Source organism: Manduca sexta, unplaced genomic scaffold (genome assembly GCF_014839805.1).
Source record: "Manduca sexta isolate Smith_Timp_Sample1 unplaced genomic scaffold, JHU_Msex_v1.0 HiC_scaffold_1897, whole genome shotgun sequence".
Classification (NCBI taxonomy): domain Eukaryota; kingdom Metazoa; phylum Arthropoda; class Insecta; order Lepidoptera; family Sphingidae; genus Manduca; species Manduca sexta.
The window spans coordinates 16,458-29,321 of record NW_023592807.1 but is presented as its reverse complement, the minus strand read 5'-3'; the positions used below and the strand labels follow the sequence as shown (position 1 = coordinate 29,321).

Sequence of the window (12,864 nt, the reverse complement as noted above, 5' to 3'; positions counted from 1 at the left end):
ATTAACATCTCTTAGTGCCCAATTTATATATATATATATATATATATATATATATATATATATATATATATATAGACATCGTTTGTTTGAACGCGGTCCTCTCAGGAACTTAGTAATAAACGGATTTTTATTTTTTTCCTTTCACCTGTGTAATGTAGCTCACCATTGTGAGCTACATTACTCCGTGTGCTGAAAGCTACTTCTTATCCCGTGAAAATACATATCTTGGATAAAATAGCTAACGCGGGCGGAACTGCAAGCAGTTGTTATTATTAACCACTAGGTTAATAACAATATCATTAAGGCGACACTAACATTTGCACATAAAAAGCCAATACATAACTCGCACAGAATGGGTATAAAAAATTACGGTATTTTATTGGTCATTAAAACCGGGTTCACTTGTTTAAAAATGTTTAGCATTGAAAGACTAAAGATAGTGACAACTAAAAGAAGTCATTTAAAGCCATTTTATCCGAATATCTTCCATACAAGTTTTGTGTAAAGTATCTTATACGACGTATTCAAACTAAGAATGCCTTTTTACCTATGTCCCACATCCCGCGATAAGGTATGTATGTTATTACTGAAATATAAATAATTCAGCACAATGTTTTCAATCGATATATTTACAAGCGTAAGTATATCCTTGTGCTTAAAAAAACCGCAGTGACACACTGTGATTTACGATGACTATGTATATATCCCAAACAGATGCAGCGTCTACTATGGATTATATTTTCTGAAACTTCAGGAAAGCCTTCAACATCTTTATACTATTAATAATAACAATATTGTTCTATTTAATAATTGTCTAGATTAATGAAGCTAACTGATTTTTTTATCATAAATAAAATCTCGACAATAACTACGAATATCTGTAAATGTATTTACTTATGCAGATACATATAAATCTGCCTACATGAAGTTTTAGTTACTAGTTAAGTACTTACTTAAACGACATGAATTCTTAATATAAGTATATACTAACTTACCTATCAAGATAAAAACATAACCTGAAATATTTCGTCCATATGTGCTTCTGGGTAACATTGTGTTATTAAATCTATTTTTCAATAGCAGGTAGAAAACTGATAAAATTGTGTGAAAAATAATAACATTGTAGCTTCACTCGGTAACCTTTGACGTTTACTCAGAATGTATTACGTTCTGTGTAGGTATGTGTACATACCTACATATAGACGCCTATCACCTATGTTATTTTAGTTTGCGCGACTCTACTAACACAAAAACAAAAGCCAAATCAATAGTAACTTGTGTGTTCCGTATAAGTGTTTTATTTACTTACTTCTTCTTTCTTATGAAACCACTTGTACCATACTCCACCTATTTTTCCTTTATGAAGCCATACTTACAATCCAAAACTTTGGCCGCGCTAGCTTTGCGTGACTCTTGGCGGGCTAAGGGCTAATTTGAAGGCGCCCTTCTTCATTATTACTTAATAATATTATTTTCATATCTGTGGCTGAAAACCGGTATCCAATAAAATGATATTATAGTTTTTTCAGTAATATTCGACCGGGCCGGACGGTGACTGAAGAAAGTGGGAAGCAAACTTCTGACCAATTTTGTTTCTTGTTCCTATGTTCAAACCAAATAAATTATACCTAAAATTCTGAAAAAAATATCTGCAATATAATCTGCCCCTTCAAAATATTAAAATTCAAATAATTCAAGACCCAAGAAGTGATATCCAAATGAAATGCTTACAACAATCAATATTCCTTTCCGAAGAATATACCCTCGAAGGACCTCGCCATCTCTTTTTAGTAGGGTATACAAATATTGTTAGGCCATTTTTATTTATTACAAAATATAACATGAAATATTCATATTTGTGAATAATAATGTGTTAATACTTAATGTTTGTGTAAAAAATTAATTTGTATATCAAATAATATTGTGCTACTGAATATTTCATGATTAAAAAGTAATATGGGTAGTAACAATAATATGGTTCTGGTTGTATTGAATTTTTTTGCTACGGAATATCTACCCATCCAAATATTCATTGTAGTGATGTAACGAATGTCATTTTTTGAACATTCGCGAATGCGAATGCGAATATCTGCTACTAACCGACATTTGTTACGACATACCGTTTAGTTTTTGTTCAAATTTGGCGCCAATTTTCTATGATGATCATCTAAATTTTATTATTATCTAAGATGATAATTATCTAAATATTAAAAAGTTATGTAAAGACTGATAAAAAAATTATAGAAGATATTGTTTTTGTTTCTTTCAATTGCTTTTAATTTCTTAGTTGCTATTGTGTTACAAGTTCTATGGGGAATTACATTTTTAAGCTTTATTAAAGTAAACGAAATAATTTTGTTTATTCTTAAAGTTTAATATTCCTCTACTCAAGTTTAATTACTAACTTAAAAACATGGTAAAATAGTTAATTAATTGGTATGTTTTAAGAAAGAGAGGGATTTTTCTTTGAGAGTCTATAATTTTTTCTTTGTTTGTTTAGACTATATTTATAGTTTATTGTAGAAGTATATTGTTTTAGTTTAGATTTTGATTTTATTAACCTACTATTACACACACAGTATTACGAATATTATCTCGGAAGGGGTATGCAGAGGCGCAATCAGGGCACACACTTTTCGCCAAGTGTGTTCCGTCTAATAGTGTGACAGGGGCGAGCCTATCACCATGTCGGGCACAAATTTCACACTCCGGGCTGATACTGAGCAGAAAAATTCAAATATCACTTTGCCCGATCCGGGATTCGAACCCAGGACCTTAGAGCGCTGCCGTACCGCACATGCAGTAGAACTATGCCACCGAGGCAGTCTACTATTATCTTCAAGTATTTTTTTTCTGATATTGACATTCGCAAAACATTCGCAGAAATTTTGCGAATGCGAATATCCATAAAATAGTGCGAATATTCGCGAATGCGAATGCGAATATTCGTTACATCACTAATTCATTGCGGTTTTAATAGGTGTTTTATGATTATAATATATTTTTTTAATATCTTTTGCGTTTTATTTATGTAAAAGCAACGTGAAAGTCAAAATTCTATTCTAATGTCAAAACATTTGTTGTGAGCTGTCAATTTATTTTAAACTTTTATTTACTACCAGAATACTCTGAAAACATCTGTTTCGTATGTAATTTGTTATATCAATAAGTTATTTATACATACCTGACATAATACATAATTCTGCATATTAAAGAAACGTTGTCCTAACTATGAAGACCTAAATTTAACTTATAAGCCGCTAACATTCCCGTTAGTCGACGTTTATAGCTTGTATTCCACGTCAGAAGAGGGTTTCTTTTTTTTTTGTGATATTAAAATCCTGAGAAGATGCGCCGTGCAAAAGGATATCAGGATTTGGACGACAGTGCTGTGGGCCCTCGGTCGCCAGCTTCTATGCCACCACCTCAGGAAATAGAAATGGCATCAGTGACAGTCGTCCCCGACGGTAAATAAACAATCCATAAATTTAAATGAGAAACAAATCTTACTGAATATTACCTTAAATATTATACATAAAGCATCTTAAAATATATTTGTGCTAAAATTATTACAGTTTTTTTTTAAACTTTCTCTATGGATTATTTTTATAGATAACTTCTTTATACATAAATATGTTTTATTTCTTTCTTGTATAATTATATACCCTCTATAAAATACTTATGCTCCTGATTGTAGTTCTTCAACAGTAATTAAAATCATAATGTGATTTCAGATACATTTACTGTGACACAAGCTGTAAATGCTCTTGGATTTGGTTGGTTTCAAGTGAAACTATCGCTATGTACAGGTTTGTGTTGGATGGCAGACTCCATGGAAATGACAATATTGAGCATTTTGTCACCAGCATTGCACTGTGAATGGAATATTAGCAAGTATGAATAATTGTTTTAAATATTAATTTTTTAATTATCATCTATTGCAATAATTGAGGAATTACAAATGCTTTTCACACATGGTAAATAAATAGAATTTATTTACCCATGTGTGAAAAGTGAACTGAAGCATGATGATTATTAACTGTGTATTAAAAAATTATATGCAATGAATGTGGGAGAGATATAACACATTGCTATTTCTAAGCAAGAAAAAAAGAATTTGTGCAAGAAGAATCATAGATAAAAATAAACCAATTAATTACAGATACCAACAAGCATTAACAACTACAGTGGTTTTTATGGGTATGATGCTGAGCTCTACATTTTGGGGAAATATAAGTGACCGTTATGGAAGAAAAACTGTGAGTTTTATAAAATCAACTTTGTGTTACATTATTTAGATTGGTTTATCAAAAATAACTCATTATTCAATCATCCCCAGGCTCTATGCATGTGCGTGTACTACTATTTTATTACGGTCTGCTGAGTTCAATAGCACCTAATTTCCTTTGGCTTTTATTCTTAAGAGGTCTTGTTGGTTTCGCTATAGGATGCGTACCACAATCGTAAGTAATGTTCTTTTTTTTACTAAGCCCTTATTATCCAACCCTGGATTCATTATAACATTATTTGATAAATTATATTTTTTAGTGATTGGTTATATTAATTATTGATTATAACATTATTTGAAATTATCTCTTTTAATGCATATTTTACTTGATCTTATTGACAACCGTCTAATAACAAAGTGTAATAACACTATATATATATATATTATTTACAGTGTTACCTTATATGCAGAATTTCTACCAACAAAACAAAGGGCAAAATGTGTTGTCCTGCTTGATGTAAGTAAAAACAATATTATGTATAATTGCAACATAGAATATTGTACTATACTGTAATCAGTTTTGTCCAATATTTCATTATCACTAGTATTGGTTAAAACATATGCAAATATTTATATATATTAATTATGTATTTTTTAGAGTTGCAGTTGTTTTTTATGTATTTTTATAGTTGCAATGTTACTTATAGTGTGTTTATATTTATTATAGGTACTTTAAATATTTTTTTATGTATATATTGTATAATTTTTTTTTCTCAGTGTTATCCTAGAATAGATCTATGCAAAAACAAAATGCTGTAGAGGGAAAATAGAGGAACTATAGATGCAGCAATCTTGCTGATTATTTATAACACTTTATTAATAGACTAAACTATACTGTTTTTTTAATTTGAGACTTATTTAAAGTCCCCTAAGTTCTTATGACATTTTCATATGTGAGATTTACATACATATATCACATCACGCATTTTATCCCCGAAGGGGTATGCAGAGGCGCAACTAGGGCACCCACTTTTCGCCAAGTATGTTCCGTCCCATGATGTGATAGGGGGCGAGCCTATCGCCATATCGGGCACAAATTCCAGACTCGGGCTGATACTGAGCAGAAAAACCCAAATATCACTTTGCCCGACCCGGGATTCGAACCCAGGACCTCAGAGTGCTATTGTACCAGACATGCAATACAACTACGCCACCGAGGCAGTCTTATGAGATTTACTTTGTAGTAAATTATGTAGAAAATATTTGAGAAATCTCAGCGTGTAGGCAACGAGACTTACTCAATGTGGTACAGAAAGTTTATGGTAGTTATGGTTCAGATTTGAGCCGTTGAACAGTATAGCATTCGGTTAAAATCCTTTACTACATGTAAAATCCGTATTATTAAACTTAAAATATTACTTAATTTTGTAAATTAAAAAAAATACATTATTTTTTTTTATTTTTCTGAATCGATATCCTGCCAATAGACACCCTATATTATGCAACACATAATACTAAGTTGGTTATCTTCATTATCTAAGCACACTTTTATTTTCATGAAACTGCTTAGATGGTAAATATTTAATGGTTTGCAGTGTTTCTGGGCACTGGGCGCTTGTTTGGAAGTGGCTCTTGCATTGGTCGTAATGCCAACATTAGGAGTGCATTGGCTCTTGGCATTATCCACAATACCTCTCCTGATTTTTGCTCTTATATGCCCAGTAAGTGCTATATAATATTATTATCTTATGTCACTTAGAAATTAAAATATTGGGTACTGTGACCGCTGATGTGGAGAATCAAATCATGAGTGATTTGCCCATTGTGTTATAATCTGTAATAATAATAAATAAATAATAATATCAGCCCTTTATTATATACTTGCCCACTGCTGAGCACGGGCCTCCTCTACTACTGAGAGGGATTAGACCTTAGTCCACCGCGCTGGCCTAGTGCGGATTGGTAGACTTCACACACCTTCGAAATTCCTATAGAGAACTTCTCAGATGTGCAGGTTTCCTCACGATGTTTTCCTTCACCATTAAAGCGAACGATAAATTCACAAAGAATACACACATGATTTTAGAAAAGTCAGAGGTGTGTGCCTGCGGACATTTGTCTTGTCAGTCCGTTCCACACCCAACTAGGGTATAGCCGCTTATGTGTGTAATCTGTAATCTGAAATATTTTTATAGTGGTTACCAGAGTCTGCTAGATTTCACGTTGCAAGTGGTGAACCTGACCGTGCGCTAGCTACACTTGAACAGGTAAGAAACAACGAGTATATTAAGCCTCAACACTTATAAAAATAACCTACTCTACAACTTATATCCTTAAAATATTTAAATATACCACTTGTACGTACATCGTATTGAAATTTTGATTTTTTTTAAGATAGCGCAAGACAACGGTCGACCGATGTTATTAGGACGCCTCGTGTGCGATGATTCTGTTGGCATCGGGCAGCGCGGACGACTGAAACATCTACTCATACCGCATTTGAGGAATACCAGTTTATTACTGTGGTTTATATGGTAATAATACAGATTTTTTGTTACAAAGGTTGTTGCATATATATTTTTGATTTGTGGGTACTGTAAAGAAGTTTTTAGCCTGATAAGACATGAACACAACTCCAATGTATCAAAATAAGCCTACAGTGATAAATTATTATTTTTGCCATTAAATATTAATAATATAGATTATAATTAATATTGCTAATGATTTTGCTGGCATTACGTTCCCCGAAATTAGTTCTGCAGAAACCATGAACTTTTACATATAAAAAATAGTCTTCTCTATTCTACCAAACATTTGTATACAACCAATTATATTCAACAGTTGTGTGAAGAATGACAAACAATCAAACATACTTTCGCATTCTATAATAATATAACCATAAGAAAGGATACATAATGCAATTTAATAATTGAGTTTATATAAGTACTAATTAGTGTTTAATTACTTCAGGATGTCGTGTGCGTTTTGCTACTACGGCTTAGTGTTGATGGCGACGGAGTTGTTTGAAGCGAAACCGGGGGATTTGGAAGAAGCTTGTGCCGCCGACTGTCGCCCGTTACAGACTACAGACTACATGGACTTGTTGTGGACTACATTAGCCGAGTTCCCTGGTAAGTATATGAATATTAAATTTGATGCTTAAAATTAGAGAGGAAAATAAGTATAAATGAATTGTTTTTTTAGTAAATCGATTATTGTGCATAGGTATGCAACATAATGTTTTGGAGTTTGTTATGAATTTAGTTTTAACGATGTATATTATAACAATCAATATATATAGGTGTTGGGTTATATCAACATAATTTTCAAAATTACGCCCAAAAGAATTTAGGTTTCCATTATTCTATTCAAATTTCAGGTATATTTGCAACAATATTCATAATTGAAAGATTTGGACGAAAAAGAACGATGGCCACACAATTTATTATATTTGCTATCTGCGTATGTGTGCTGATATACAATACAAAGTAAGTCAAAGTTTATTTTAAATATCTTTTTAATATGACTATATTATTTTTAAGGATCTGTTGCAATGTAGAAATAAGTTGTCAAAAGATATAAATAATAAGCGCACAGACTAATCTCCTTGGTCCTGAGTTCGTTTATGGAAATTTGGAAAAGAGCTGACAATATTCAAACGCCTACATAGATCTTCCTAAATTAAAGCTAAGAACCATTTCAACCAATTGCCAACCAGCTAAGAATCGTTTCAGCTTTCAAACAAAAATCGGTTCATTGGGAGATACGATTCCACAAACAAAAACAGCAAACACCTTATACTTATAGCCTCTCTTTTTCCGTCGGAGGTTAAAAGTAGATGTAAGCACTTCATAATGAGACTTTATTTTGTAATTATTGATGAATGACTATGTTTTCCAGTCGAACTTTCTTAACGTGTATGCTGTTCCTTGCGCGAGGAATCATTGCTGGCCTGTTCCAAGCTGCTTATGTATATACACCGGAGGTAAATTTTATTTTGTGATATTTAAAATTAGTTGCACGATATGACTGCAGTGCTTGATCGCCGGGTCGGGCAAAGGTATATTGGGTTTTTCTACACAGCGTCATCCTAGAGTTTGGAATTTGTGCGCAATATGGCGTAAGGCTCGCCCTCTATCACATTACAGGATAAAATACGCACGGCGAAAATTCAACCAGTTGCGCCTCTACGTACACTTTCAGGAGTAAAGGACGTGAGTGTGTGATAAAATCCACACCTTTTACACAAGGAAATTATATTCAACGTCATTCCGAAACATAGGAAGTCGGGAAATAGTACAGAACAATTCTATAGTAAATAGAAAAAAGAATTACAATAATCAGCAAAGACGGAATTTTCTATGATGTGAGATTGACTTTCCATATTGCCTTTGCTATTCTTTCTTTTTTCGTATTTTCTACTGTGCATTTATTGTATGTCATTGATTGAGCTCATACCTTTAAGGATAACTATACATTAAATGTCACTCTGTATACTTATACATTACCAACTATTCGTTTTTGTAATCGTCCACTCCTCTTAGAGAAGTATAGAAAGTAAATAAAATATTTTATTGTTGGTTTAATTTCTTATAAAGGTCTTCAATAATGAAAACAATTAAGGCGATACCTCAAGGTTCATTTTCATACATTTTGTTTCACCTTTAATCTGGGTAACTAAACAAGTATTGGCAAGTAAAGAATTTAAATTCACGTCTAGTTAGTGATTAGTTCTCGCAGTTGAAAGAAAAACGTAAAAATAATTAATAATCATGGATATTTCGGCCTTTAAAATTTAATATTACTCATTTTTTTTTTATAAATTAAATTTATGTTTTGGTGTCGTATCGTTAAAAAGCGCCAAAATTATAATTTTCAGAAAATAGTATAAAAAGTTATAACTTCAGCGGTTTCAACGTGGAAACGACAGGATATTACTTTGGCTTTCTTGCTTAATTCGTAAAGTAATAAAATGATCACAAACCGTATTAAATATTAGTTTGTGTGTTGTGACGGCAGGTGTACCCGACGGCGCTGCGAGCCACGGCGGTGGGCGCGTGCAGCGGCGTGGCGCGGCTCGGCGCCATGATCACTCCCTACGTGGCGCAGGTACACCGTCACTTCTCTTGGACACTTCATCTCATCATGGGACGGAATACATACGACGTAAAATGTGTGCACCAGTTACCACTCTGAACATACCATGTAGACAAAAAGTGTGTGTGTGTAACTAACTATACATCTAATTTATTGGATGACACTACCACTACTAAATTACAACCTATTAGAAATAATTAAGTACTTAATATATTAATGATTATTCAGATTGCTATTATGATATAAGCACATTAGGTAATATCTCCTGGATTTTTAAAGGTATTCACATCTTTCTATTTGATTGCAGGTGCTGTTAAAAAATTCAATAGTCATAGCTACCGGTGTGTATTCTCTGGCGGCTATCTTGGCAGCGGGTGCTTGTTTGGCGTTGCCAATCGAAACGAAAGGCAGGGAAATGCGAGATACAGTCACAGGAACAAGTTAGGTGATAAACGACCAATATAATAATAAGAGATAGTAGGGATGAATAGTTGAAGGACCAAGTTATTAAGGCTACGCTAGTCGGTTGTTCTCACTTACATTGCAAAAGACAATTGTTTTGTTCTTTTCTTTTATTGTTTAACTCACAACTTTTGACTGGTTGAACCGATTTTATGATTCTTTTTTTTATTCACAAGCTGGTGCTTCCCGTGTCCCATATAAATTTGTTATTTTCCCTTTGACTTCGGATATACATCAGAAAACTCTTAAAATGATGTCAATCGTCAACAATTTGTATTCAGAAATCTGAGCCGTCGGCTAGCGCACCCTAATAACATATGCGTGCAGCATCTATCGCATCGACATAGTGGAAACCATAGCCGGAGGCGGCTCCGGCGGACCATCTGCGCCCGACCTATTACTTTTGATTTCATATTATCCCAATTAAACACTACATTGTCTCCTAGGGGGCGCCAAGGAATTTCTTGCACACGGGCGGCACATGAGCTGGAACCGCCTCTGAACCTAGCATATTATCATTTACACATTCATAAATTCTAGTTTGTGTCTTCCAAAAAGAAAATCTCTACCTCTGATCTAGAGATAGTAATACCGTACAGTCGCCTGCAATAAGTACATGCTATTCCTAAAATTACATTACTACAATTTATAGAAAACCGGACAAGTGCGAGTTGGACTCGCGCAACGAGGGTTCCGTACAAACTTGTAGGTATCGAAGTATGCAAGTTCAATTGTTCGTCCATCGAGGACTTTCCGCTGTTCCAAGTACCAATGCTTTAATTTTCCCTTAAAATCCAAAAAAATGTTTTATTTCAAAGTTTTTGGTCCAATTATATATTATCAGGCAGTGTATATTTCGGAAATATATTTTTGTAAAGGGGATGCACGTAAACTATTGCAGGCCGCTGTAACATCTTTATTAAATCGACTGAACTAAGAGGACCTAGTCTCGGTTCCCGTATCAACATTCTGGTAAACATGGTTGGGGCGGGATCGGTACAGACAGGTTTGGCATCAGGCAAGATGTGTCGGTCACAAAATATGCCAAAACCTTTTACAATGTTAGACTACAAACGGCATATTGCTTCGCTCCGAACAATAATAGAAAATAATACAAGCGTATTAAGGTGCTCAGTAGTTATACTTGTGCAATACTGTGTTCGTACTTAGATCTGTGTCCGTAGCCCAGCCTTTCTACGATCGTTAAAGCTAACGCAATGTGTGAGGATGACATCTATGTACTAGACTTATCGGTAAGATATGTCATGCATATAAATTATTCTGTTTACTAACATTAACGATTGCAGAAAGGCATCTTGGCTACGGGACTTAACGTATTTACGGCTCACTTTAATAAGAGAAAAATTGCTTCATTTGTACTATCGATGCAATAGTGGTGGTAGAATAGGTTAATGAAATTGGCCGTAGTATTTCCCAATATTTTTGACTGAGCTGAAGGTAGTCACGAACGGCATAGGATTTATTATTAAATGAAATGTAACTATATATCTTCAGGCGGTCAAGGTAAGCCGTTGCTGGGACTATTTATTTAGCTATGATTTATCAGTTTTGTAATACTCAATGACGATCAAAACATGTATTATTTTGATATTTTTACTCGCGCTTATTTTATATTTTGTACTTAATTTCACTGCCGTTGTAACGCATTTTAATCACTGATATTTATATTTTTTGTTTTTAACGAATAATTGTACTGTTATATATAAGGTCTAATAGTGCTATTTATAATTTAATTTTATAGAAATTATTTCTATTTGTCGTTTACGCTAATTTACTTTCATACTTATAATTTTAATGTGAAGTCAGCTTTATTAGCTAAGACTAGCTCGTTGATTTAATGGTGCTCCTTATAAAACGTAGACCGAATGCTTACTTATCACTTGACTCGGTTAAATTTATAACTATTGACCTATATAAATACCCATAGCCTATATAAACCTATAAAAGGAAAAACGCCCAACATGACTCATATAACTAGATAATAGCCGCAAGAGCTACGAGTGTCTTTGTCCCCTCAAGATCTATAGTTACCAAATTATAGTTTTTGGATTATATATGTCTATATTATGTAGCTACTTATATATATTTCGTTGCAGGATAATGACAAATTAGTTTTGCCTGAGACTCGCCGAGCTTCATTCCTCGGTGTCATAAAATGCGAGCCACTGCTGATCCTGTCTTACAGGAGTTGTAATGGTGGGTGTGAGGTTGGGAAAGTCTCTTATATAAAATTTCTTTGTACCTACATTAACCTGCTCACCACGTTTACTCGCTGTAGGTAACATGAGTTAAAATTTGCCAAACATTTTCTTCCACGCCAGATACAGCCTCGCAAGTCGCAACTTATGAATCTCATATAAGCACGATCTGACCAACGTCAATTTTTCATTACGCCTCGAGTCAAGTGATATTTTAAAACTTTGGTTTTTACTTTGTGAACATTATTCCCGTCCTATTCCAATTGTATCAGTATTATAATGTATAGAATTTTGTAAGCAAAAATGTACTTTAATAATATCGTGTTGTGATACAGTACTTAAGTGCATGCAAATGTCTCGAATGAAACGTGCGTCCAGTAGAAGCATGCGTTTAATCTTGAACATTTTCTTGTCCATTTTATCTCGACCCAAGACGCATTCGTTACAAATTTAAAGTTTAAATTTGTAACGGAACTATTCGATGTTATCACTACAGAATTTTATAAAATCGTATAAGAATATATTATATACCTAATCGTATTATGGATAATTTATATCTAATTATTTTCCATGACATGAGAATTGATTGAGATATTAATTACGATATACCATATATCACAAATCTATTTTCATATTACAGTTTTTTAATCAGATTTTGTCAGTACTGAATAATTGTGATAAATTTCAGTGTTAAGATAACATGCGTGGGATTTTGAAGATAATTTTTAACGAGTTTTATCGTGATTAAATCACACTTTTAACACCAAATATTTATTTGCGTAATAATTGTTAAGTTTTCACACTTTTAATAAAATGCACAACTATTTGGAAATATCATTTAATGTCCTTTAATATTAA

The 12,864-nt window shown here is 33.2% G+C and overlaps 1 protein-coding gene across 1 annotated transcript; it reads left to right on the top strand.

Annotated features, from left to right (window-relative positions):
* Positions 1–3,115: 3,115 nt before the first annotated feature.
* On the top strand, positions 3,116–12,830 carry LOC115446656 (synaptic vesicle 2-related protein). The gene is made up of 13 exons (XM_037445628.1): positions 3,116–3,467; positions 3,735–3,894; positions 4,163–4,263; positions 4,340–4,463; positions 4,682–4,745; positions 5,824–5,949; positions 6,424–6,495; positions 6,623–6,762; positions 7,199–7,359; positions 7,608–7,716; positions 8,129–8,213; positions 9,248–9,337; positions 9,633–12,830. Exons 1-13 carry the CDS (start codon positions 3,350–3,352, stop codon positions 9,768–9,770), a joined length of 1,488 nt encoding a protein of 495 aa, XP_037301525.1. The 5' UTR covers positions 3,116–3,349; the 3' UTR covers positions 9,771–12,830.
* The last annotated feature ends 34 nt before the right edge of the window (positions 12,831–12,864 follow it).